At 36.3% G+C, this 26,802-nt stretch overlaps 5 protein-coding genes across 8 annotated transcripts; 3 read left to right on the forward strand and 2 right to left on the reverse strand.

Moving 5' to 3' along the window:
• Positions 1 to 809: 809 nt before the first annotated feature.
• LOC18044131 (transcription factor bHLH90) lies at positions 810 to 3,729 on the forward strand. Its single transcript, XM_024185268.1, has 8 exons — positions 810 to 910; positions 1,054 to 1,245; positions 1,332 to 1,410; positions 1,831 to 1,899; positions 1,985 to 2,488; positions 2,583 to 2,813; positions 2,955 to 3,131; positions 3,387 to 3,729. The coding sequence occupies exons 1-8, from the start codon at positions 810 to 812 to the stop codon at positions 3,447 to 3,449; spliced, it is 1,416 nt and encodes a 471-aa protein (XP_024041036.1). The 3' UTR covers positions 3,450 to 3,729.
• On the reverse strand, positions 3,715 to 8,112 carry LOC18044132 (proline-rich receptor-like protein kinase PERK13). 2 transcript variants are annotated; one of them, XM_024185267.1, is made up of 9 exons: positions 7,130 to 8,112; positions 6,578 to 7,039; positions 6,406 to 6,492; positions 5,962 to 6,032; positions 5,795 to 5,871; positions 4,865 to 5,012; positions 4,615 to 4,776; positions 4,263 to 4,500; positions 3,715 to 3,747 (listed from the first exon to the last, which is right to left on the reverse strand). In XM_024185267.1, exons 1-9 carry the CDS (start codon positions 8,058 to 8,060, stop codon positions 3,743 to 3,745), a joined length of 2,181 nt encoding a protein of 726 aa, XP_024041035.1. In that variant the 5' UTR covers positions 8,061 to 8,112; the 3' UTR covers positions 3,715 to 3,742. The 2 variants fall into 2 exon arrangements, with proteins under 2 accessions (XP_024041035.1, XP_024041034.1); XM_024185266.1 differs by lacking the exon at positions 3,715 to 3,747 and having other exon boundaries at positions 4,002 to 4,500.
• Positions 8,113 to 10,250: 2,138 nt separating this feature from the next.
• Positions 10,251 to 12,908, forward strand: LOC18044133 (probable inactive poly [ADP-ribose] polymerase SRO2). Its single transcript, XM_006438315.2, has 6 exons — positions 10,251 to 10,369; positions 10,527 to 11,014; positions 11,289 to 11,527; positions 11,638 to 11,756; positions 11,885 to 11,980; positions 12,547 to 12,908. Exons 2-6 carry the CDS (start codon positions 10,533 to 10,535, stop codon positions 12,613 to 12,615), a joined length of 1,005 nt encoding a protein of 334 aa, XP_006438378.2. The 5' UTR covers positions 10,251 to 10,369; positions 10,527 to 10,532; the 3' UTR covers positions 12,616 to 12,908.
• A 5,762-nt stretch (positions 12,909 to 18,670) lies between these two features.
• Positions 18,671 to 19,513, forward strand: LOC18044135. The gene has a single exon (XM_006438317.2). It carries the CDS (start codon positions 18,671 to 18,673, stop codon positions 19,511 to 19,513), a length of 843 nt encoding a protein of 280 aa, XP_006438380.1.
• A 1,381-nt stretch (positions 19,514 to 20,894) lies between these two features.
• Positions 20,895 to 24,614, reverse strand: LOC18044136 (AMSH-like ubiquitin thioesterase 2). 3 transcript variants are annotated; one of them, XM_006438318.2, is made up of 8 exons: positions 24,440 to 24,613; positions 23,681 to 23,977; positions 23,363 to 23,452; positions 23,036 to 23,098; positions 22,852 to 22,926; positions 22,669 to 22,731; positions 21,781 to 21,833; positions 20,895 to 21,329 (listed from the first exon to the last, which is right to left on the reverse strand). In XM_006438318.2, the coding sequence occupies exons 2-8, from the start codon at positions 23,882 to 23,884 to the stop codon at positions 21,155 to 21,157; spliced, it is 723 nt and encodes a 240-aa protein (XP_006438381.1). In that variant the 5' UTR covers positions 23,885 to 23,977; positions 24,440 to 24,613; the 3' UTR covers positions 20,895 to 21,154. The 3 variants fall into 3 exon arrangements, with proteins under 3 accessions (XP_006438381.1, XP_024042412.1, XP_024042413.1); XM_024186644.1 differs by having other exon boundaries at positions 24,361 to 24,445; XM_024186645.1 differs by having other exon boundaries at positions 21,213 to 21,329; positions 21,743 to 21,833; positions 24,440 to 24,614.
• Between the last annotated feature and the right edge of the window lie 2,188 nt (positions 24,615 to 26,802).

Raw genomic sequence — 26,802 nt, forward strand, 5'->3', positions numbered from 1 at the left:
CATTAAAAATATTTTACCTTCATGTTGTATCTGTATATACTAAGTACAACTCAACAATTTTGATGAATAATTGAATGCTGGCCGTTTGATTTTCCTCTTGCAGAGATTTGTGCAGCTTTGATACGACTATGTAGTACCGTTTTGGAAAAGCAAATTGCATCGGATTGAATTTGAATATATTCCCTTTCTTTGATATTCCTATCTTTGGAACAAGCATTTTTCCTCCACGCGCAATTGGAGACAATGTTCAGGACGGCATTTTTAAATATAATTTTAGGAAAAAACAAAAGAAAGAAAAAAAGGAAAAACTAAATTCTTTTAAAAGAAGAAAAAAAATAAAATTAAGCCAAAAACATCTCGGAAAGTACCAAAATTAGTGGTATTATTGTCGACTGTCAGAGCGCGTGTAAAATCCACATAAAAGGGGAGTAACGAGCGTTGTATTTCTTTTTTTTTTTTTTGGATAAATGTATTTCTTATTTAATAAAACAATGAAATTTGATGATTTGCAAGCAGTTAAGGGTAGCTGTCAGTATTTCACCAGAGCAATTTGGAACCATTCGATGGCCGTTTTCTGCTGCATATCTCCCTGCAGCTATCAGATTCCTGGCTGTCGCTGCAGATTTTGTACTGATTAAGCTGATACTCACAGTCTTAATCAGACGAAGTTAGTTACCTTTGTCTTGTAGAGAAAGAAACAAAAGATTGATAAATTAAGGAATGCATTAAATAAAATATCATTGTTACTACAAATTTACACTATATATAAAGAAACCCAGAAGAATAAAAGCTCCGAAGAGAGAGGAGACATGAGAGACTTGGAGAAAGCTGTTGAGTGGCTAAGACCCTTTGTTGATTCAAAGGCTTGGGATTATTGTGTTGTGTGGAAGTTAGGTGATGACCCTTCAAGGTACTTCATTTTGAGCTAAATAGCCAGGGGAGGAACAAAAAAAAAACTTCCCACATTGGTTTTTTTACTTGTTTTGCAGTATTTAGTATTCAATCTCTTTGGTTGTGAACAAAATTAAATTAATATTTTGAATGGTTTTCTAGGTTTATTGAATGGTTGGGTTGCTGTTGTAGTGGTGGTGTTGGGGGTGGTTTTGAGTATGTTAAGGTCAAAGAAGAAAGTGGGGAAGAGCAGAAGTTTTCTTTCTGCAGGGATGCTCACTTGAAGCATTCTGCGAGGACCAAGGCTTGTGAGGCTCTTGCCCAGTTACCTTCTTTCATGGATCTTTATTCTGGGTATGTTCCATTTTCTCTCAGTTTCTCAGTTCTCTACGTGTTTGTTGATTGTTTAGAAAGATTTCGTATTTGAATGAAACGTTCAGAATTCATGGAGAGGTGGTGATTACAAACCAGCCCAAGTGGATTAGCCTTGCCAATTCCTCAGACTCGATTGCTTCACATGTGAGCATTTCTTTCTACCCGCCTCTTTCATTACAACAAACATAACTTTGGTCGGCACAACATGGTCTGATTAGAAAGAAACATGAGTTACTATTTATTAAGTCCTTCAATTGGAAATTATCAAAAACATTGACTGACTTGTCAAGCTTAAGTTGATTCTTCACAGTGTTTTTCATTCATTGATTAATAAGACTGAATGTCTGGCCAAGTCAGCTCCTTTACAAACAGAAGTAAAGGCCTAAAATCCAAATCTATGAGCTTCGACACATTCTTTCTGAAAGTCCCCTGCCAAGCATGCATTATTGTCAATTAATTAGAAACAAATATATGCATCTTACTTTATTGTCTGTACTACCGAAACTAATGCTTAATGTGATGATTCATTCTGTTTTGACTTTGGTGAATGTTATTTCTTTACAGCAATCAAATTCCACTCGAGTTCTAATTCCTGTTTTTGGTGGTCTTATTGAACTCTTTGCCGCAAAGCATGTAAGATCTATTCAGATTTTTATTACATTTCAACAAGGTGATCGAGTGTTTATCCTTCAATGACAAGACAACGTACCTTTTTCAGATATCAAAAGATCAGAACATCATAGAGTTAGTCCTAGCTCACTGTAACACATCTATAGAACAAAGAGTTGTGCCAGCAGGAAGCTCTTACGATGTGGGCCTAGATGAAAAATGTCTTGATATCTTGCTCAAAGAGAACTTACAAAACTTTCCATCTCCTCTTCAGTTGTTAACATTCGTTCCCGGTACCCAAGTTCTTTCTGCTGCAACCCAATTTAACACCCACCCTTACAATGAGGGATCATCCAGGGGTTCAAATCCTTCAATTGAGCATCCATCATTTGATTCAAATTATGGCTACATTGCTCAAAATGCACCTCTGATGCAGCCAATTGGAAATTCCTTCGCCAAAAGACCTAAGTGCAAAAGCCATGTGTTTAAGGAAGAACTGGGAGAAAGACACAGGCTGGGAAGGGCCAAGAATCTTATTACAGAAAGGAACAGGAGGAACAAGCTAAAAGATGGGCTCTTTGCTTTACGCGCTCTAGTCCCCAAGATATCCAAGGTTAACATTACCTATTTTTCAAATACTACAATAGCATATTTGATTTCATTTATTATTTAATTTTCATGGAAATTTTGTTAATGCATTCTTGTAGATGGATAGAGCTGCTATTCTAGGAGATGCAGCTGAATATATTAAGGAGTTGCTGCAGGAGGTGGATAAACTCCAGGATGAACTAAAGGAAAATGAGGACTGTGAGAAGGATAATGAAGAAATGAAATCATTCAAATTGGATGAGATACATGAAGGCACCAGCACCACGTACTTGCCTGCTAGTGAGCACAATAAAAGTTTCCCAGCCTGTGGCGAAAAGGGAAAATCAGAGGTACAGAATATAGCAGCAGATCCTCTAATTTAGCTGCGACTTTTTCTACTCTTACTTATGAAAAAAGAAAGGCTATGAATTATATAATTTAGCAGCCCCCCATCAAATGCTCAGTAATTTCCGCATGGAATATCTTCCTAGGTGCGAGTAGAAGTGAACCAGATCAACGATAGAGATTTCTTAATTAAGCTGTTGTGTGAGCATGAGCGAGGTGGATTTGTGAGGTTGATGGAGGCTATAAATTCTTTAGAGCTTCAAGTGATAGATGCCAATGTTACCACATTCAATGGCAAGGTGCTGAACATTCTCAGGGTTCAGGTAAGATTTGATAGCAAGAAATTGTAGTATTGAAGTGGGAGTTAACAAGGTGCTTGCTCCATTGGAGCTTTCACAAAAACTAAGTGAGAACATGTAGCAAAAAATGAGAAAATGCAGAAGATACTCCTTGGATGCTGGTATAGTATTATGTTATGACAATTGCTGAAAATGGAACAAAACAGAATGACTGATCTTAAACATAGTTCATTAATTTTTTGTTCTAATACATAGTAACTCTTTTAATTTTCCTGTTAGGCACATAAGGAAAACATTCGACTGAAGAAATTAAGAGAGACATTGATCGAGCTAACAGGGTAATGCAGCAGATATGAAGTGCAAAACAGGAAAGGAAGCTGATACAGTTTTCCAATCTTAGATAACGAAGGGTTCAACCGATATAAAGTAGAGAGCTCCATTCAATCTAAATTGACATTTTTTTCCTTCACCAAGCATCCAAAATCAAGCGTGTTTGAATATGATTTAACTTTTAGCTGTTGAAAGTATGAACGTGGTAGTCTTTTCCCTCCTCTTTGTTGGTTTCAAAAACGGCATAGTATCAACCACTGGTCTTGTTTGTCACTCCCTTCATTTGCTCGAAACTTCAGGCAAACTTATTCTGAAATGATATTACTAGTTAGGGAAATACCAGGGCTTTAAAAAGAACGTAAAATAAATATGAAAAGTGTAAAATATATGGGCTCATTTTGCTATGAGCTCAAACTTAACATAATAGTCAGAACTTTCTGATAACTAAGCACACCAAAACAGAAAGACTTGCTATAATGGAAACGTGTTTAATCACTGAAAAAGAAAACAAGAATAAAACTCACTTTACAAGCTTTCCCCATTCTCTGCTAAATCATTCGAGGGAACTAAAGAATGCATCACTATTTCACATAAAAAGTTAATTTTGTTTACACGCTAATGAGTATTGGATCAGGTCAAACAAATGTTACCGGTGAGATAAGGCCTTTCCCAGTATTGTAAGATAAAATGTGAAGAAGAATCTAGGCTAGCAGACATATTCAGGAAAATTTCCTTTAGGCTAAAACCGATGACCATAGCGGCCTTGACCACCGCTGTATCTCTGCTCACTATAATGTTGGTTCATGGCTCGAGTTTCTGACTCACCACTGGTGAACTCGCTCGAAGTCCCTTGAGACATAAATGAACCCGAGTGTCCACGGGATGCCTCTCTGGAAGTGTATTCTCCGCTCATGTCAGAGCTGTCCCCGAGGCCAAGTGCCATCTTCCGGAACATCATTATGTCTTGATTGTATTGCCCAGAATCATAAACGGTGCTTTGACCATATTTCACCCCATTGCTGAGATCAGACATTTCTCCTTCACTGTCCAATGCCCTCACCACCTAAGAGACAATAAACAAAAAATTTCATTCTTCGACTCCAAAACTCTCCATTCCAATGCTGAAAATAAGACCAGCTGAAACAAAAACAGATCAAATGGAGACTGGTGATATTACCTGAACCATGCGGGGACGCTTTGGACCAGAATGGCGTACACATGCAGCAGCTGCCTCAATCATTCTAAACATTTCACTCTCCACATAGTGCTTTTCAAGCCGTGGATCAACTATTTCACTCAAGTCACCAGTTTCAATGGCACGAACAAGGACAGGTCGCGCCTGCCAAAATCATATCAACAAATTGTTCACAGAGAAGCAAGCATGCCATAAGAAGACAAGAAGGAATTTTTTAAAAATTAATCCATACCCATTCAACCAAACTCTCATCCCCTAAAGGCTGAGTTGGATCAACTGGCTTACGCCCTGTTATAAGCTCTAGCAGCACAACTCCGAATGAGAATACATCTGATCTATCAGTCAATTTTCCACTTGATGCATACTCTGGTGCCAAATACCTGAAAGCCAAATCGAGATTGATGCATGATCAGACACAAATATTTGTAGCTAAGATATTATAAACATGCTGCTGTAAGTACTAATCTCTTAAGAAGTTGTCAACTTCTTTCTTCCTGATGTAGCGGAAGTTTAATGTTCAAAATATTCCGTTGATTCTAGAGAATACCGGAACAAAAAAACAATTAAATTCACGTTGATTCAAAAGAATACTGCGAATTTAGAGATTAAGACTTGTTGATTCCGCAGAATACCAAAAATTAACTGTTCAAATACTCACAAAGAGATTTGAAAATTGAAATATTATTGAACTCCAAATTCTGCCTTTAAAAGCTACAAAAGACACTTATTTATACTAAGAAAGACTTATCCTAATATGATTATAAAACCTATTTTAATAAGACTTATGCCTAAATTAGGAATATTACCCAAATAAGCAATACCTAAACAATAAGACTCTAAATAGTAAACTAAATTAAACTAGAATACAAATTAATTAAAATATTCCTAAATATTATACATTTAAATATAATTAGAATTTCTTCAATTTCTTGCTCTGCATCACTTCCCTTCCAGAAGAAGGTACTTTTCTTTGAACTTGAAACTATTTTGAGACATCTAAAAAAAAAAAACTCCAGGCAAGTTATCCATTCGAAGTGCTTATATTAAGACTTCTAATAGCTCAAGGACCTCAAAAACTGACAAGGAAGCGCAAGTATAAGAACTAAACAGAGTAACTCTAAGTTGCAAAAGAAATCAGCTGTTCTATACAATTTAAACCTACCCAAATGTCCCCATGACCCTAGTTGATACGTGGGTCTGAGTAGTGTCGTTCAGTTTGGCAAGTCCAAAGTCTGCCACCTGTTTTTGAAGCAATTCTCATATTAAAGCCATGTCGCGTAGCAGCAGAGAAAAAGAAAGGATTTTTATCGCAAACTAGCAATCAGTAACCTGTGCTTCGAACTCATCGTCCACCAGAATGTTTGCTGACTTAATGTCCCTGTGAATAATTTTTGGATGACCTACATATAAATCAGATAACGATAAGGCAGTTTCGGTTATTCGAATATATAATATAATTTAACTTACAATGATTCCAATTTAAATTTTGAAAAGTAAATACAATAAAAATTTTTAACGATGACGAAACATTTCATGTAACAAGATGAAATCTACTATGTATTTCATTGGCTGCTTTCACTAAAAAGGAAAACATATCATCCCATGTAACTTGCAGATTGAAAAATAAACCAGAGTAATCTCTCTGAATAGTCTCCACCGATGAATCATCAGTCATAATGAATTCACCGCCAAGAGACGTTGCAGTTTTCTATAGTAAGTTCTTCAGGCAACATGCATGATACTAGAGATGAGAAAGCACAAAGAGATACATACAATCTTCATGTAAATATGCCAAACCCTTAGCTGCGCCGAGAGCAATCTTAACTCTTTTGGTCCATTCCAGTACCGGCTGTCCTTTACCTGATAACACAAATCAATATCTGAGTTAGTGATTTGAGAACATAAAATCAAGCTGATAGGAGAAAACTTTTTAAAATTATCTTACCATGCAAATGATGCTCCAGATTGTTATTTGGAACAAATTCGTAGATGAGCAATCTGTTTTTCTCGGAAATGCAATAGCCCACCAAGGAGACCAAATGTCGATGATGAACACGACTGATAATCTCAACTTCAGCCCTGAATTCTCTCTCCCCTTGCCCACTGCCAGACTTGAGTTGCTTGACAGCCACCACTTTCCCTTCTGGTAGATTTCCCTTATAAACACAACCGAAGCCTCCCTCACCAATAACATTTTCCCTAGCAAATCCATTTGTTATTTCCATTAACTCTTCATAGGTAAAAAAGGACTTAGAACCACCTAAAACACCAGAGTCTGGTCCCCCACCATGGTACCCAACCCCTCTTTGACTCCCGTAGCTGTGCATCTGCGGTGTTTGCGAGCCATAGTAGGTGTCTACTGGACCAGAATTTCCCATTTGGTAATTCTGAGTATAGTAATATGCATCTACATGAGAAAAATTATTAATAAAAATTAAATCCATAAAATATTACATTCAACGAGAACACCCAAAAAACAAAAAACAAATAAAGTAACCTGTTTTTTCATTAAAATTGTTGGGAGGGGGCATGTAATGGGTCGCATATGCATCTCGTCTCCTTCTCCTTCCCCTTGCCAAAAAAAAGATGGCAATTAATACAATGAGAACCACACCTGCTGCTGTTGCACCAATGATAGCCTGATCATCATTACTTGAACTCCCTTTTGTTGAATCACTGGAGTGCCCTGAACTGGAAGTAGGCGTCTTCTTGCTGTTAGAATGTGAGGATGAGGATGATTCTTCAGGTGATGATTTTGAAGTGGGAGACTTGGAATTTGAAGGAGGGCTAAGTTCGTTTGGTGAAGAATTCTCGTTTGGCGTGGATGGGGTTCCAGATTGAGATGTTGAAGGGGATGGAGGAGAACCAGGATTTGATGGCGGAGCCCATTTCGTGTCTCGGGAATCAGTGGTACCATTTGAGGGCACTGGATTTCCTTGATTGGATTGAATACCAGGAGGGGGAGAATCAGGGGGAGTAGATGCTTGACCAGGTGGAGCGGGGGGCGAATTCTTGGATTGTTCAGGAGGAGGGGAAGCACCACCATCACCAGGTGGTGGCGATGATTGTGATTCTGACCGTGTTGGTGGTGGTGAAGCTGGTGGTGGCGAAGCTGAACCCGAAGCCGGGGGTGGTGATGCTGGAGGAGGTGAACCTGGTGGGGGTGAAGCTGCAGGTGGGGGCGAAGCAGGCGGTGGCGACGCGGGTGGGGGAGAGGCAGGCGGAGGAGAGGCAGCTGGGGTTGTTGAGTTATTGCCTCCGCCACCATTATTATTATTATCAGCAGGAGGGGGGGTCACCTTCTTTTCAGGAGATTCAGTTTTCTCTGCTGGGGCAGGCGGTGCCTTTGCCTCTTCCTTCCTCTCCCCTAATCCTGATGATGCATTATTTGCTACTGGAGGACCCGGCGTTTCCGCCGAGTTTGCCATTATTCTCCTAATTTTTTCACAATTCTGCTTCCCCTCTACTGCTCTTTATTATTTATTTGTCCTCTTTTATTGTTATTATTTCCTCTTTTAAAACTCAATTTTCTTCCTCCTCTGTGTAATTCTGTTACAATTAATTGTATTTCTTCAGTCAGTTCGATTACCCTACAATTTTTCCAATTGGAGACGCAAAATGCAAACGGGTAACCAAAAATTTTGAAAGAATCAAAGAAGAGAAACAAAATGGGAACCTTTGGATAATACTAAGAAATGGGGGAAGAAGCTAATCTTGCAAGAACGAGCGACCCATTTCCAGACAATGAAGGCAAAAACGAAAATAATAACAATAATAATCTGGGTTCCAGGCCGTACGCGTATGGAGCTAGGCTTTGTTACTACAGAACAACAACTTCCGAAAATTTCTCAAATTTTGGTGTTTTATTTTAGATTTATAAGTCATTGTCGTCTTGTCTCTCTCTTCGTCATTTCTGTAATACGCACGCACGATTTCCGTTAATTAACTACCCATCTTTCTTATTTTCATTCGTACCTCTCTCCTAAAGTTTCGGGTTACCGCGCAAAACCATTGCCGTCTCTTTTCGGGTAAAACTATACCAGGCCCATTACCCGCTCCGATTTTGCCACATCAGGATTTTTTTTTTTTTTTTTGTATTATCCTATCTGTTCAGGCCCAGCAATTCCTGTTTTTGCACAACACAACCTAGGATATTTTTGGCCGCAACATTTGAACAGATTCGTCCGTTTTTGCAAAATAGTCGATAATTGAGAGCAAATAGAGTTTGGACAGCGGAATTGAATTCAAAATCTCATGGAAAAAGACATTCCGACCCTTAATGTACCGTTAATAAACTGTTAAACCTCATTGATTAAAAAACAAACATATAAAATTCATAAATTTCATCTATTTGGATAAAAATAAATGTAATATATTACCGCTAAGATTAGTGTACTATAATATTAATTTTTTTACATTCAAAGACACAAAAGTTAATAATATCTAGAGTTGGATGTCAAATTTTGAAACAATGGGGTTTATTGTTTATTTTCAAATAATAGGATCTAGTTGTCTATTAAAACAAATCTTGAAGGTTTGACGATTGTTTTCTTTTAATCTCATTCACATAAGTCCATTTTTAGATATTGTTTGCGTTAATGTGTTTTGATAGATCGAATAGGTAAGAAGACCTTTTTAATCAAATCAATCTCATCTGTACAAATAATTCGCTAAAGAAATATATTCAAACAAACTCCTGATAAGAGAAAAAATTAAACAAGCCATCCTTTAACATTTATATCAACCTCATTTGAATGATTAATGTGTACATTGCAAGTTATTAAAATTACTACATTTTAATAATGATGCACTGGTGAAAGTGACTTGCATCAATATTCTTTTTCTTTTTTTCTTTTTTCTTTTTTGAGAAAGGACTTCTCTCTAATATTAAAATTATTATTTTTATGTATCATTACCGGATCTTCATCCTCCGACCACTAATTGAAGCATGGATTGATGAAGGGTAACTACTGCAAATAAACATTAGAAAAAAAAAAAGATGAAATTTGACCAAAGATAAGAATTGAAAAATAGTAATTTTGATTCAAAATTTTCAAAAGAGAAGATATTCCAAAAAAATATGATGTACATTCCAGTGGTCTTAAAATTTGCTGAAGTTTATCAAAAATATTCGGAAAAATTATTAAACATGAAGAATTAAAAAACCCAAAATAATAACTGAGGAAAAGTCAATTAAGTCCGAACTAGAAACAGTCTGTAAAATTAATTTTGCGCACGCATGTCCCATGCCACACCGTTCTTAATATTCTATTACTTGATTCGAAAGTAACATAAATCAAAGTGCCCAAAATACAACTTTCGGGTTACATGATCTGAAGCCAGATCATCAATTTCTTAAACAAACACCCTTCAAATACCTAAATCACCCTTCAATTCAACGAAATAAAAGTAAATAACCGCCGGAACATTAATGGCTATTTCAGTAATTGCGTCTCTGACACAAAACTTAAAATAAAAAATTTACATCACCAAGAAAAATTTGATCTCCCTTGTTTAGAGGATGCGGCACGAAAACGGTCCCCCTCTAAACCGCCATAAAAAACCCACCACCGAAATTGGCCGTTTTTAATTTTTAATTTTTTGCCTTCTCAAATTCTCACATGACACGTATACATAAATAACTTCATTTTTGGTTTCTTTGCTTTCTTCTCCAAGCAATTATGCCATCGAATTCATACTTCTAAACAAACTCTTAACACCCATCGAACTTCAAGAGGTTTCTCTTCCTCTCTTTCAATTCCTTCTATCTTTTGAATTGTTTTATTTATTTATTTTTTAAGTTGTCTCTGGCTTTCTTGTTCCTTAAGTTTCTTGAATCTTGTTTATAATTTGATTTTTTTTTGTAATTATTATGTACGTGCTTGATGTTTTAGTGAAACATGGAACAAGTTAACAACCAAGAACAAGTTTCAATTACGATAAAATACGACGAAATCTCCGACGGCCGTGCCGCCACGGACGAGTGTACCTCTGCTTTTGATACATTCGGGTTTTTTGCGAACAATGGAATGGTTAAGATCGAAGAAGGCGACATGAACCACTACCTTGTCAAGAAATGCTTTCTATCTGGCATGGGCCCGCTAGCCGCTGACACGAGAATTGTGGCTCTACACAAGAACTCGTGTTCTAGTTTGATAGCAAGAGCTCGTTTGGATTCTTTCAAGATTTTTGCCAACGCTGTGGCAAAGAAATGTGGCGGTAATGCTAATATTAGGCCTGCTTGGTTTGGTGCTTCCAGGGACGAGATTAATGAGATTGTGTGCCATGGGTTCAGTCAGTGCGGTGGTGATGGAGCTCGTAAACTCGGTCCAATGCATGGTTTTGGTGTTCAATTGTTTCCTATTAACTCTTCCATTAATGGGTAAATTTCACTTCTCAAATTATTGTGGGTTTTGCTAGTACGATTCTTTTCTTGGCGAGTTATTTTTTCTTTTGAGGGATTTGTAATTTCTGATTCTCGCATGCTCTCGGTTTTCAAGCTTTTGTTTGATTTGATTTCTTGGGAAGAAAGGAAAGAAAAAGAAAAGAAACTTTTGACTGCCGGTCTAACTTTTCTATATTATAAAGGGTATGTTTGGAATTGAGGTTCCAATTCTCTTCACTTACATTTCTGATATAGTTTTACAATTTCACAGTGTGCTTTCATCAGAGTCGGATGAAAAGGGGTTGAGGCATATATTGTTATGCCGAGTAATACTGGGGAAGATGGAAGTGATCCCTCGTGGCTCCAAGCAATTTCATCCAACTTCTTTGGAATTTGACTCCGGTGTGGACAATCTATGCAAGCCTAGTAGGTATACCGTGTGGAGTTGTTACATGAATTCTCACATCTTTGTAGACTACATCGTCAGTTTTAGGGTCGTTTGCTTCAGTGGTAAGTAACAATATAGTTCCCATTTGAAACTTTTGGTTTTGATATGCGATGTTTTATTTTAGTATGCGATACTGAACTCTGTTATGCTTGTGTATGTGAAAAACCACAAGCAAGTGCAATCAAAACAACTTCACCATGGAAGGGGATTCAGACTTTAATGGCTATATTTTCAAGGTTTCTGCATCCTTCTAAAATGGCTCTGCTTGCGAAATACTATAATGATCTCCAAGTAAGTACTTCAATTTTAATATCATCTCTTATACTTCACACAATTACTTTGTTTGCCCTTATTTTTTCTTTTTTTCCTAATGATGATCTGTGTAAATTTTTCATTTTTTATTTTTATTTTTATCACAGAATCAAAAGATTACGTCTCAACAATTTGTAATGAATCTGAAGCAAGTAACCGGGGACAAGTTGCTTTATACAGTAACAAAATTTTATATGAACGAGGTATGACTGCATACAAGTTGTTACTTCCTCAGCACACGTGACAGAGATGATATGTTTCCAATTTTCAATTCTCTTTAAATAGCTTTCACATCTGGGTTTAAGTGTCGTAGCTGTACCATATAGACTAAGTATTTAAGAGATCAATTTCACAGTTGAAATCATATTATACGTGGATATAGATAGCATTCTTGGGCGTCTGTGGCACGCGTATGGCTGCAACTTTTGACTTTTTTGCAGAAAACATTTGAATGGCTGCTTATTTTACAATTATTAATATTATTATCTGACGCTGAAGAAACTTAGGCGCCAAGTACTCTATCTTTTGGGTAAGGAAGTAAAATAGCAGTCGTTGAAAGTGGCCTTCAGATTGGATTGTTCCTATAGCTATACATAAGCATAACACCAAAATCATGATCTCTACGACATTTTTGTGTTGCTGAGTTGGGTATTACTGACTGCTTGGTCAATGTTTCAGTTTTTATTCCCATCCTCTTCTTCAAGCATTGCAACTCTAATAGTCCAATGCCTGATTTGGCAATTTCTAATTAGAATTAGATGTTCTGCAGCTACGTTCGGCAAGAAATGCTGGCGGCAGCAGAGGTGCCAACTGTCAAATAGAACGAGAACGGATATAGCTGATGCCGATTACTGGTGTTGTAGTAACTAATGGTTGAAGAAGTGTAAATTGGCTTGTTTTGCACTTGAATCTCGAAGACTAATACAGAATCCGAAGTGAAAAGCGAATTTGTTTTAGGCAAATGATTGTTTAAAATACTATATATAGTTTAGTTGTTAAGAAGGATTTGTCATGTTTCTTTCACTGTCAGTAGGCATTTACGAATTGTGAAACTTGAGCTATTATTGAGATTCCAATTTCCAACTGTAGTGGTGTACCTTGACAAACAAAGGCTCCACTTTCAATTTCAGAAGCCCATTTTAAACATGATTGGAAGATTCTGATGTTTTAAGACGTGGAGACAAATTCAAGCACTTGTCTTTTATTAGTCGATCTAGCAAAATCTAAAACCACCAAGTCGATCCCATAGAATCTCATGCCTGAGAAGTTGAACAATGATATGCTTCGCCTCCAGTATATTCATTATTTTGGACTTTAAACTAATTGCGTGTGTGGTCTGCTGCCAGTGATATTGCAATTTGCGAAAGGTAGTACTGGTGTCCCCCACTTTTTGTGTAATAATCATTCACACCCGATTGGTTTACAAATTACAGTCACAAATTTTTTTGGCAACCTTACATGAAACAACAGTGGCTATTTCTGTAAAATTTGCCCTTCGAAATAAAATCCTACTCTGTTGTATCTAAACTGCCATAAATGAGTTACATCCTTCAAAAATGGCTCTGATCACGAGATACGTAAATGATTTTCAACTTTCAAGAAAGTACATACCACTTGTATTCTCCCATTTTAATTTCATTTCCACTTCATTTTGATCTAATGAGATGCGCAACAAAACTCATCCAAAATCTGAGTCAAGTCTCCGTATCAAGGGCTGAAAGCAAGTTGTTAGTAGCAATATTAATGCTTTTGTGCTTGCAACTTGCAAGGACGAGGTATGAATTGTGTATAGATGAACATGAAGACGTTGCTTGCTTAACAGTTAACACATATTGTTTATCAATTAGCTCGGGCCATACTCTGATGTTATATGGTATACGTAAATGTTTTTTGATGGATGCTGTATTTTTTCAGTTTGGAACTTCTCTTTAACTTCAAATAGCTTTTAGTAAATGCACTGGTCTGGTGATATCTAGTTAAAATTTGACGTTATGCAGCAATTTTGGAAATGGAAAATAAAGAACAGTTGCTGAGCTTATGTTAAGTACTGGTGGTGTTGACTGTTGTGGTGGATAAGGGTTAATTGGCTTGTTTTACACTAATTAAGACCATAGAACTTAAAAGGGTCAATTTATTTTTAGGCAATGGTGATTCCAAATAAGTATTTGTGAATTTTTACACTTAGCTATTATTATTTAGAGTTAGCGTAATGTGGTGTTCGTGTTATCTCAGATTCGTATCGTGTCAAATTTAAGTCGACCCAAACACGACTTATTTAATAATCATGTTAAAATATCGAGACCCTAACCTGACACGAAAAATAAATGGATTACTCAATAACTTGTTTAATATCTATATATTTAATGAGATTTACGTTAAATATTTGTACATTGTTACACACACACACACACACACACACACACATATAAGTAATTGTTTGGTCTAGAATCTTAAAGTGTAGGAAAAGTCTGAGAAAACTTTAAAACCGTAGGGTTTTGGAGGCTTAAAATTTAAAGTGTTTAAACCGTATGGTTTATGTGTTTTTCCAAATTTTCTTGCACTTTAAAGTTCCAAATTGAAACATTTATTTACACTATTGAAGTTTCAATTTTATATAGTAGATGATATTATACATCGACATTATTAAATATACATGTCTATCAATATTTTACGCATTTATACTATTAAAATTCTAAATCTATATAAAATTTTATAAATTAAACATTATGTATATGTTCATCCTTCCAAAAAAATAAAAATAAAAAGAGAGAATTATGTCTAATATTGAGTTTTGATAACAAGAACCTATAAATTAATTTAAAATAGAAAATATAATTAAGTCTGATGGATAAATTGATCAAAAACTTTAATCATAACCTGACATAGAAAAAAATTGTGTCGACCCATACCCGACACCTTCATTAATCGTGTCAAATTTGATGACCCACGCTCATTTATTTGCATCATATTCGTGTCGAGTAATTGAGTTGTGTCAAATTTTGTCAGCTCTATTATTTTAAGCAAATATACACCGTTTTCACAACTAGTTAGTACATTTTAATTAACAGTGCAGTTATTGGCGCCCCTTAAAATCTCCTTCTAACCACTCTCATATATTGATAATTGTAACCTTAGTTGAAATTATTAAGAAAAGACAAGATATTAGATATTTGTAAACAAGGAGATCATTTTTAAATAAATAACATATGCTAATTGTGCTGTGTTTGTAAACAAACTAACAAATTAAATGGGTTTTTATTTTTCTTCTTCATTTTCATAATTCATAGTATTGTTGGGACAACAAAAGTGAGAGTGATTCATAAATATTATCGAACAATTCATCAACAACCAAAGTAGTTTGAGAAATGAGACTCCATCCATATTTCTTCATTATCTAGACAGCTTATTATTTAACAACTTTGAATTTAGAAGGCGAGCTTCAAGCTAATCTAATTTATTTTTATCCCATCAATAAACAAACAATTTTAAATAAATTAAACAATAAGAGGAGATTTACCACTCAGTCCATCGAATACGAATTGAGTTTCTTTTCTTTGTCTTTTTATTGAGCATAGCAAGAATAGCCATTTCTCGTTTTACTCCTTTTTTGTTTTTTTCCCCTCTCCCCACCTTACTTGAAATCTTGAATTAGAGAATAGCATAAGAAAATAACTTGTTTTAAAGACAGTTTGTGAGCAATAAGAACCACCCTCACGGTGGAGTTTGAAGCACAATGGGATTTCTTATTAGAATTTTAGTGTCATTAGATATTTAAATTAAAATAATATATTTGATGTGATGAAAAAAGGACGGAGGGGGGGTTTAAAGAGAACTAAAGGAGTGCCAATAGTTTCATGTTTTTGCCAGTCAATCCAGCAATCTAGCTAGAAATTGAAAACGTGGTTCGAGTCACCTTGTGAACTGATTGAGTTATGTATTGGAGGAATAGCGATTTTTGACCCTTCAATTTCTCTCACAAACCTTTATTTTTTTCGTTGATCTCACTAGCTGCTAAAATTACCTCTACTGAAAAATAAGCATGTAATTAAAATAAAAAATATAGAGAATTCCAGAAGTCCTAGCCACCGCCATTATTGCTGCCTCAAGCTACTGCAACAATAAGCCTCCATCCCCACTACCAGCAAACTTCTCAACACCTACCAGCTGCCGACTAAAACCCCAACCCCCTCATTTATTTGATTTATTCCCCTACTAGCAAATTACAACTGAAGTTAAAACTCTTATACTTCCTATTGTTTCTTCTCCTTCAATTGGCCAAAACCTATCATTTATTTATTTAGAAATAATAATAATAATAATAGAAAAAAATCATCATAATTGATCTAGTTTGGTTAGCTATCAATCTCAACCACTTCATTACTAGCTTCTCATTTTTATTTTTTATCATTCTTTTCAATTAAGTTCTAATTTCTTGATTTTTGTAAATCTATACTTAAAAAGGAAAATTTTCTAATGAGATAGTGCTTAAAAGAAAACTAATTTTGTGGCTCGTTTAATTTTTTATAAGGATAATTTTAAAAATAAGTGGGTTAATAAAAAAAATTAAAAAAAAAGGAGAGCTAGTGAGTCATATATCACTACTCATCATGGGCCAGAAGTTTTATTTTGAAACTAGGCTTAAAGCTTACAAGGGGACTTGGAGCCCAATCCAACTGTTGGGTTTTAAAAAACTTAGGAATCTTCTGGATGGCTTTCTCTCTCTCGTTCTATTTTGCCTTTCTTTGAGGGCAAGGTTAGCGGAATGGCTGCTATTATATGAATTTCCTTAGATTTAGTTGGGTCATGCCTTTGCTTTGACCGCCAATGGTGAAATGACTAATGCTAAAAATATTCACCTAATTTAGGCCGCTGAATTTCTGTTTCTCCCCCAATTCAATCTCAATGTGCGTTCGGCACTTTCCATCTTGTTGCTTTAATGCATCAAGTGTCGGATTTGTCAACGACGTCACTTTGAAAGTTCCATCGAAGAATTCTTCTTGTTCAAGGTTGACCTGGTCAATTCATGATGATTACGAGAATCACTTAAATCTTTAAAATTGATAGGAGTTTAGCTGCTAATAATAAATTAAATTAATTATACGATGATGTCTTCAACGTTCAAACTTCTACCCAGCGGTTTGCCTTCTCGCATTTCAAATATTATTAATTACAAAGGCTTTAGTGACTGGAAAAGCCTACAGCCGGTAGATTATGCAAACAATTGTGCACCCCCCCCCCCCCCTCTAATACTGAATTAGTCACGGAATAAGAACAGAAAAAAATAGAGAAACTTTTATGAAAATAACACAAATTTGGAAGCTACTGTTTATTTTTGCCAAAATACTATCCCTAAGCTTAATTTAACTTGTTTATATAGATTATCCTAGTGCTAAATGATAATTTCCGTAATTTTATTGTTAATTTTAAAAAATAGAGAGGTGGTAAAATTCAAAATAATTTTTTAACCTTTATTTTTTACGATTCGAACTTGGGTTGTTAGCCAAAAAAAAACCTAAATAAAATTACTTGAAAAACATTCGACTTTGACAGTTCCCTCAGGGCAAGCAATCTAATAGAATAAGGAAAACAGTCTAATGTGATAACATACTCAATTATTAATTTATAGTAATAAACTTGTCTGATATACACGATACGTCCAACATGGAAACATTGATTTAAAATTATGCACAACTCCATTCATTGCCCGATGACCACAAACCCGACAGTTCCCATCTCTTAAGCATTATTGTTTCGTTGCTTCCACAGCACAAGGCCATTACTAGCATTATCTTTATCATTATTGTTCGTTTGGGCAACTCAACAACCTCTCTTTTAATTATTATGCCTATAAGAGATGTGAGCGAGTAACTTCAAACAATTTTATTTAACTAACTATTTATATTCAAATCTTTTGAGTGACCCATCTCTTACCTTAGAAAAATAAAACATTCCTTTTAAATTATTATAATATAATCCAAATAAATATATTTTATACTTTGTAGTAAAATAGTTTACTCCACAAAAATATGAGAAAACATCGACCCATTAAATTAGGGTAAATAAACTCCAAGTGGGACTGTGGGAGCTTCAACCAATGCCTCAACCTATGCAAGGCTTGGTACCTTGACTCATCCTCTTCGCTCATCGACTTTCATTCATTCCTTAATTATTCAACAGACAAGCAGCCACCGGCAGTGACAGAGCTATTAATGGTCTATTTAAGGAAACCCATAAAAAAATTAGTTGGCCATCTAGCCATCACAAGATTTATGATACTTTTTTATGTTTCGTTTTTCTAAAATCATAATCTTTCAAGTTTCTCGACATAATTAATTGAAAGTTGGTCATGGGTCTTGCTTACTTGCTCTCCAAAACAGCAACTCCATTTTGGCATCACCCGTGATGTGTATATCTAATTCTATGGATAAATAAAAGGGCTCACAAGGAGTGGATAAAGCATTTTGATTATCGACCTTAGACTTTCCAACATAAAGTAAATAATCGACCGTTGACCCTTCCAAGCTGATGATCGGAAGGTTTCATAGGGCTTCTACAGGGGACCTATTGACACGTGGCAAGCGTACACGGTTTCTAGAGTTCTAGTGTGAGCCCCACAAACGCGTCTATTTTTTTTTTTTTTAAATTTCTGTTATTATAAATGAAAGCACCACGTAAAATTTGAAAGGTGCATAACAAAATAGAGCAAGAAACCGGAACTGCTAGTATTTCGGCCGCTGACGCGCTTTGCGTATGCTTCGTACCACTACCATCACCATATATAAGAAGCAATAAAGCGGTAACAATCACTCTTCGTCTCTTCGTACGTGAAAGCTCAACATATCTGACTCTGTCTCTCCCATCAAATCAAAGTACCAAACCCTCTTAAAGAAAAAATGCAAGTATCGGCTTCTAGTGAAGAGAACACCGAAATCTCGGTAGATTTCGAGAAAAAGTTAAAACTGAACGTTCCCGACGAAGAACATGCGCCGAAAGCGGAACAAGAACAGGGTGAAAACGCAGAAGAATTCTCTTTCGCGTGCTCGAACTCGGTTCAGTCGCCGGTTTCGGCGGATGACGCATTTGTTAACGGCCAGATCCGGCCGATATTTCCGGTATTCGACCAAACCTTACTCTACCGCAGTGGTGAGAGTGAAGTGAAAGATGATTCGAAGCAGAAGCAGTCTCTGAGACCTCCGTTGAGGAAGTTGTTTGTTGAAGAACGGTCTGAGCTGGAAGAAGAAGAAGAAGAGCCCGTCGGGCCGTTCTGCGAGTGGTCGTCTGGTAATAAGACGGTGAAGGAAGCTACGCCGGAGCCTTGTAAGAAGAGCAACTCAACTGGCTTCTCCAAGCTTTGGAGATTTCGGGAATTTCTTCGAAGCAGCAGCGACGGCAGAGACGCGTTTGTTTTCTTGAATAATAATAACAACAATAATAATGATAACAATACGCGTGAAAGTGACACGGGAAAGAAATCGAGTAAGAGGCCTGACAAGTCAAGCGAAAAGCCGACGGGGACCCAAACGACGCCGGGCCAGAAAACGAGTAAGGTTGAGAAATTAGTGAAAGTGTCGGGGAATAAGCGGGTGAAGGCCGAAACGGTGACATCTGTGTACGAGAAGTATTATGTGAGGAATAGAGAAGGTGATAAACGGAGGCCGTATGCACCGTACAGGCAAGATGTGGTTGGGTTCTTCACTACCGTTAATGGTCTTAGCAGAAATGTTCATCCTTATTGAACCTTTTCTTTGGTTGATTGTCTTTCTGTAATTACAAGAGTAGCGAATTCTTTTTTTATTTTTTATTTTGGATTTACTTGTAAATCCCCGGAAAGAATGGGGATCTTTTGTAAATCAGTGACTTTGATTATAAGATCAGCGTGATGATGTTGGATTAAATTTGTTTAATTATTGTTTTTTAAGTTGGAAAATCTTGGGCTAGCTAATGATCAATGAAATGAAGGTCCCATTTGCATGCAAATACAGCGCTGCGATATGAATGAGATGTTCAATTTTAATTGTCAATTATAGATTGTTGGTGTGTTGACTGGTTCATAGGTTTATCAATACTCACAATTCAATTCAATGCTTCTAAGCGGCTTTTATCCAGAAGAAGAGAAGAATGAGTCAAGAGGTATTGGAATTGGAAGACCATAAAATCGAAGCGAAACGAATTATTTGTGTTGAATTCAAAAACTCCTTTTAAGTTACAGAGAGAGAGAGAGAGAGAGAGAGACACACACACACATTAATGGCAGTAGTTAGAACTCATTGTAAAGGGTGAAATGATTTGACGAGCCTAGACCCTAGAGGATGGTCCGGCCATGGATTCGGCAAATCCCCATCAATTTACTACGAAAGAGACGCAAGAAAAGGACAGTTTTGAAATGAATGAACCCCACTTGCCATTCTCTGAAATTGCAAGGGCGTCACGTCACATCCAAACATCTTTTTTCAACGCACGCTCACATTTTTTTCCCAAGAATCTTCCCCAGTAATAGCTCATCATGTGTAACAGCTTGTTTGAAAATGAAAACTTGGGTTCTATCAAATGATTCTTATCAAGAAGTACGTCTAAGAAGTTACTTTCTCCTTAAGAATTTTATGACAAGAGAGAGGAGAGCGACTTTGACAAATGATGTAAAATTTCCAGGGGAAGGGATTTCAGGCCGATGGGTGCAGCTAAACGAAGGACTTACCAATTTGAATCTATTCAGGCGTAACTGCTCTGCTCTACAGCAAATACTTGTTTAAAAGCACAAATATTTATCGTCTAATCATAATTTGTAATGGATCTACCCTGCTCCACCGTTCCTCAAAAATTCAGTGCCCATGGTTACAGACCAACAGCCATAATAACTTAAGTAACAAGCACATACATCCAATTATCCAAACCCACGCGCAGTTTTTAAACCAGAAGATAAAATCTGAAAAGCCTGTGCAAAAGGACCTGAGGCGACTGACTTCATTGCACCCGCATGCAGCCTGCACTGGTCATGAGGCAATCATAATGCAATCAAGCAGAACAAGTACAACTCCTACCTTGTTGAAGACAGTACTACTCTTGATTATCATGATGATCAAATGTATTTACAATATCCATATATACTTAAACAAAGCAATATTAATTTTGGAGCTTATATATCAGCATTGTTTTAGCACAATTAATTGTAATGCAATGAGGTACAACAAGCATAACTAACTGGAAGTATTAATCACATATTTTTAAAACACTAATTCCTTTTCAAGTGATTCATTGGGACTGTTATAATACCACACCAATTTCCAAGCAAAATTTTGTTGTCAAGTGTAACTTTTTCATGTCCTCACTCGTAACCTTCTTCCTTGCATGTCCGCATTTGTTGACACAAGAGTAATGAATCAGCGCAAGTCAAAGATTTCAAACCTCAGATTTGAATTTGTGTAGACATGAGAACAGTGCTCGTAAATAGGGCTCCCATCAGCTGGTTCTTTGTGAGGATGAAATCCCGTCTCTTGACACTCTTTCAGTACACTCATTCCACTGGGTTCAGTTAGCTGAAATATGCCATAGCTTCTGCAAGACATGCACATATAAAAATTTGGCCGGAAGAGCTCAAAAATGATTTACTAAAAATATGTGACTATCTTCCTGAGTCCTGCAAGTTTTGCATGTAAATGAGTGGTCAAGAGTATCTGCTATGCTGTTTGGCATGAAAAGATAACAATAGAAACATCCAAGTCTTGTGGCAGATTACGGCATTTGTAGGGAATGACATGAATCTTTGTTGAAGGCATTGTTTAAAGCATGAAAGCTCAAAGGAAAGGCTAAATAAGCAATATTTTAGAGTGGTGCAAAGAAAAAGCACTTTTGGTCATCAGTCCATGATTATGGCCTTCACAGAGATGAAAAATAATAGAAGATGTGCAGTCAATCAAATACTGAGACACGCGCATTGTATCGAGTAAAAAGAGATTTTAGAAACCAACTTAACAAGCTACAGAACTGCTGCATCAGAGTTGCACACCTTGAGGAATCAGTGGGAGCCAAGACAATGGCAAAAGCCTCAGGTACCATCATCTGATGAACAAATAGGAAAAAGACTAAAATATCAAACTGTGACATCAACTAAATTATCTTATAAGAAACAAGTTGACAATTATTTCGCACCATTCACGATATCAGTAAGCAACTCAACCGCCAAAGTTTCTATAATTAATTGTTCTTAAACCTACATCTTCATTTTACAGTTGATTCTTTATGTTTGGCTTGAATGTACTAGAAGAAACTCAATTAAGCGCAAAATTGTCAAAGAAGATGCAGTACAAGAACAAAAATGGTCAAATTTGAAAACTATAGAATTTTTGCATGCTAGTTTATCCTTGTTTATGAATTTAATGAGTCAAAAATTAACTAATGAGCGACTTGGCATAGCATCTCAGGTAAACTGGCTCCAAACTCTCTCACAAGCCATATCCGACCCAGTTTGGACCAAAAAAATTCAGATTATTATCCCTGCATAAGCAGTAAGGGGATTGTCCCAACTCCCAAGGTCGATTGCCTCAACTCCCAAGGTCGATTGCCTCAACTCCCAAGGTCCAATCTATAAGTTAAAAGATAGAATAACTAAATAAGTTACTTGTGTAATGGACATCAAATAGTTGCCACAATGTGAATGATGCCGGCTCAAACATGAAACAGTATATGGTCGGCTGACTAAATGATAGAAACTCCGTTCCAAAAGTTGCTACTTTAATGTACAACTACGTACAAACTATACTGCATCTTAAATGTTCCTTCCATCATGACATTCAGGTTAATAGTTTTCTCCACTAAACATTCAGTATATGACCTGTGAAGAAAATAAAATTCCTCAATCTTCTATCATAACAACATCAACAATGAGGCAAATTACCTGATATGAGTAGTGGGTGTGCAGATCTACTGAAGACATGAAACAACTCTGAGATGGATGTGTCTGAAAATAGATACAAAAAATTAAGTCACAGCCTTTATGAAAATAAAAAGAAATAAAAAACTTCAAATAGCAAAAGAAATAGGATTAAAAATGAAAAACATTACTAAAATAAGGGCATACATGAATCCATCCCATAGGAAAAAGAGATCGTTCATTTTGTATGGCAAAAACATCCTCCTCATTTAGAGCCTGACACTGTCAGTATAATGACATTAGCAGCTAGCACAATAAAGAATAGGCCATTAAAAGCAATGTTGATAAAATCCTCTCTATCTAGATAAGTAAAAGGCTCTCAGAGACTTACAGAACTGGAAGTTGAATCCTGTTTGGGTATAATCAAAGTGGTCACATAAAAAGTCCCATTTTCCTGGTTACATAGAGGGGGAAAAAAGGGCATCAAGTGAATAACAAATCCTCTCAAGTGCACCAAATATAACACCTAACACAGACACAGCCTGTTATAATTCAGTTAAGACAATAAGAGGATTCAAACAAAAGGCTAATACATGAAACTGCCTTTAAAATGAAGTCAAGTTACATTCAACCCAAATACCTACGTTTAGCTTCAGAACTCCAACAAATGAAATTTTAGTTTCCCAGCGTTAAACGGAGAATGAATATTACTACTTACTAGAAAAGCACCGAGAACACCACAGGTTTCCAGATCCTTATCTGTGTTTTCTTTTGCAAGTTCAAGAAAATCTTCCATCAACTGAGCTGACTGATAAAAAGAAAATGAAATTTAACTTATCAGCCATTAATTTTTGAAGTTTCCAAAATAATACTGTTCTAGGAGGGAACATAGGGAGCTGAGGTATTTTTTTTAAAAAAGGAAAAAAAATCAAATTCTGACGATGAGACTAAGCATTATGAGAAATAGAACCAGTTAATATGGCAAAAAAAAAAAAAAGGTGAGAAAGCGCAGAGAGAGTAGTTCTTGAGTTCTTACTATATGTACATCTTGCAGGACATTAGACACTGATGGCTCAGTGTTCGATTGCTTATCAGAATCAGCAACAGAAACATGAGTAACAAGTGCACCTTGAGGTGCTTTCGCTGTCAAGAAGAGTACAGGAGAAGGAGAAGACAGAGTAACAGCATGAGCAGTGACACGGCCAGCACATGGCCATTCACTTATTGTATGAAGGGACATTGGAGAAAGATTTTCACATGGAAAGCAACTACTTATAGAATCAACTGAAGAAAGTTAGCAACCCGGCGATTTCTTCATTGATGGTCCTTAAGGCTGCATGACAAAAAAAAAAAAAAAAAACACTACTTCACCTGAGAAAAACCCCTGAGCTAACAAACCGGTCTATAACCAGTGATTATATATATACATATATATATATATAAGCAAATGAGCAAATGAGCAAATGATCTGTACCAATCGATCACATATTTCGCTCATTCTGAACTACTACACAAAAAGGACACATTACTTTAAAATACAGGATATGATACAAGACGGAGATGATAACAAACTACTACAACAGGAAAATATAACCCAATAACAACACAAATCAACTAAACCCCAACAGAACAAAGATTGAACATCATTAGATTTTTCTGTTTGCGAAAGATTAATCAAAAAGAAATTCATATAAAAAGGTTTCAAAAGTCTCATACCTGAAGCATCTGCTAACTGTGTATTATTTGATAAACACAAACTGATAAGAACAAACAGCTTAAAGAAATAACTGCTTACTTGATAAAGATCGAAAGACTTGTTTGGTTGGTCACTTAATCATGTGCTTTTTGCTGCAGCAGAGAATGGGCAGGAATCGGGTGTGAGCACCTTTTATACAGTTCCTGGAACTCAATAAACCTTTTCTTAACTTAAAAAAAATTCTTTTTCAAAACTTTTAGTTTCGGTTTTGAATCAAATGGTTTAATATGCGGGGACAGCTGGAAGCAGGCCTTCAAAAAGGCTGCCTGATTGTCCACATACGAAGCCGCTTTTTAAAACTTTGAATGAATGGTCGAGATTTGAGCATTTCCATAACGAATGGGTTCGGTACTTCGGTTTGGTAATGATCCGGGTTGGCGCTAATTCGACCCGAAATCTTTCTAACCCATTTTCCAAATGCCTTCACTCTACAATTTTGGGCTTTTATGTTATGTACCAAATACCAAGCCCGTTGTACGTGTTACTAGATTAAGGGTGGAGCTGGAAGGGCATATGAGGTTTTTAAATCCAAAGTTTGAATTTCGTTAATGAAATTCATTAATAGATTTTTTACCGACTCTAATCAGAAATTTTGGTTCATCTCATTTGCCGCTGCAATGATAAAAGCATGACTGCTAATGTTTCCTTTAGCAGTTTAATTTTCTGTATTTGATAGACTAATTCCAGTTTGTTCATCGACATTTTAACATATAGAAATTAGCACCTCGCGTCTAGTATCACCCCCACAGGCCACAGGCAACTTGGATAATCGTCATCCCCCACCAATTACTTTCACAAACATAAAACAATTTCTTCTTGAATTTTGCTCGATTTGGACTCAGCTCCAATTGTTAAACTCCATTCCACGATTGACTCTGATATTTTCCTGATCTTTTCATTAGTTCAATTTTCAAGTGCGGCATCAATCGCTCATCACACGGTCTTTCATAAACCAACGGTTATGAATGGCTCGTGGCATGCATGGCAGTGGAGGATGGCTGGGGTGGTAGCGGTACCCATGAAATATGGACCGGAATGTCTTTATTTATTTCATTATATAAGTTCGTGCTCTGTCAAAATTGGCTGCATCTAGAAGCTGCATCTAGAAGGTTTGAAGAAGCAAAATTGTTGGCACTTGACTTTGAAATTCTAGATGCCGTAATGTTTGGTAAAAGAAAAGAAAAATTCAAAGAAATTTTTTATGGCTTGAAGTTTATGACCACTTGTTTAACTTTTGAGGCAAAGCTTTGCTTATAAATACAAGCTTTCAATCTAGAGCTTGCATCCAATTCCATCGAGAGAGAAGCATTGCCTTCCTTTAGAGTTAAGAGTATTAAGAGTTTAATAAACTCTTGAATGATTAGTGTTCTGAGAGTTTGGGTGTATTGGGATTTTAGGAAGTGAGCTAAAATACTACAATACTTGTAACTCTTTTTCACTAGTAAAATATTTCCTTCTGTCTTCGCCCGTGGACGTATGCTAAAAGTCGAACCACGTAATTTTTGGTGTCCTCTTTTGCGCTCGTTCTTTATTTTTCTTCCAATTTCATTTTAGCTTCGTGTCTGCTTCACCCACCAATTTCCTAACAGTGGTATCAGAGCTATTGGTTGTATTTTTGGAATCGGGTACTATTCACGTAAGAGTACTATTCATATATGCGGTACTGTTCACGTATACGATACTATTCACGTATACAATACTGTTCACGTATACGGTACTATTCACGTGAAACGGTGGGAGCGATCCAAGAATTTTGCGGTGCAAAGCACGGAATAGTGGTGTGAGTAAAACAACTGTGTGGTTTTGTACATGTCTAGGAAAGTTCTGTCACAAAGGAGATAAGAGCTTAAGAAGTTTGGGTTTTAAGTGGGACCATTGTGACCCATCTAGTCTTTCCTGGGAACTTTCCTAGTGTGCATTCTCACACATACTCACAACTATTCAAGGTGGTATACTAGCTTATGCGCAGTATTTATCAACAAAATGGCGGCAAAGTATGAAATTGAGAAATTTAACGGAAATAATTTTTCGTTATGGAAAATGAAGATGAAAGCTATATTGAGGAAAAATAATTGCTTGGCAGCAATTGGAGAAAGGCCCATGGAGGTAACTGGTGACAAATGGAATGAGATAGATGGTAACGTCATTTCTGATCTACACTTAGCACTTGTAGACGGAGTATTATCCAGCGTGGTAGAGAAAAATACAGCGAAGAAAATATGAGATACTCTTACAAAATTATACGAGACCAAATCACTACACAACAAAATCTTCTTGAAGGAAACTTTATACTCTTCGAATGGCGGAATCTACAATGGTGACTGACCACATTAACACCTTGAAGACTCTATTTTCACAACTCACAACGTTGGGTCATAATATAGAGGAAAATGAACGTGCAG

This window comes from Citrus clementina, unplaced genomic scaffold (assembly GCF_000493195.1).
Source record: "Citrus clementina cultivar Clemenules unplaced genomic scaffold, Citrus_clementina_v1.0 scaffold_4, whole genome shotgun sequence".
Taxonomy (NCBI): Eukaryota; Viridiplantae; Streptophyta; class Magnoliopsida; order Sapindales; family Rutaceae; genus Citrus; species Citrus x clementina.

Bases quoted from the DNA above. Each gene is read 5' to 3' on its own strand.
- LOC18044132 (XM_024185266.1), bottom strand. From the start codon at position 8,060: ATGGCAAACTCGGCGGAAACGCCGGGTCCTCCAGTAGCAAATAATGCA. The intron at 5,013-5,794 runs GTAGGTTTAAAT...TTTGGCTTTCAG, and splicing joins AGGGTCATGGGGACATTTGG to GTATTTGGCACCAGAGTATG. The intron at 4,777-4,864 runs GTATGGATTAAT...TGATTTTGGCAG, and splicing joins ATGAGAGTTTGGTTGAATGG to GCGCGACCTGTCCTTGTTCG.
- LOC18044136 (XM_006438318.2), bottom strand. From the start codon at position 23,884: ATGTCCCTTCATACAATAAGTGAATGGCCATGTGCTGGCCGTGTCACT. The intron at 23,453-23,680 runs GTAAGAACTCAA...TCTTTTTATCAG, and splicing joins TCCTGCAAGATGTACATATA to TCAGCTCAGTTGATGGAAGA. The intron at 23,099-23,362 runs GTAAGTAGTAAT...CTATGTAACCAG, and splicing joins GTGTTCTCGGTGCTTTTCTA to GAAAATGGGACTTTTTATGT.
- LOC18044135 (XM_006438317.2), top strand. From the start codon at position 18,671: ATGCAAGTATCGGCTTCTAGTGAAGAGAACACCGAAATCTCGGTAGAT.
- LOC18044133 (XM_006438315.2), top strand. From the start codon at position 10,533: ATGGAACAAGTTAACAACCAAGAACAAGTTTCAATTACGATAAAATAC. The intron at 11,528-11,637 runs GTAAGTAACAAT...AAAAACCACAAG, and splicing joins TAGGGTCGTTTGCTTCAGTG to CAAGTGCAATCAAAACAACT. The intron at 11,981-12,546 runs GTATGACTGCAT...GATGTTCTGCAG, and splicing joins CAAAATTTTATATGAACGAG to CTACGTTCGGCAAGAAATGC.
- LOC18044131 (XM_024185268.1), top strand. From the start codon at position 810: ATGAGAGACTTGGAGAAAGCTGTTGAGTGGCTAAGACCCTTTGTTGAT. The intron at 1,900-1,984 runs GTAAGATCTATT...TACCTTTTTCAG, and splicing joins AACTCTTTGCCGCAAAGCAT to ATATCAAAAGATCAGAACAT. The intron at 2,814-2,954 runs GTACAGAATATA...ATATCTTCCTAG, and splicing joins GCGAAAAGGGAAAATCAGAG to GTGCGAGTAGAAGTGAACCA.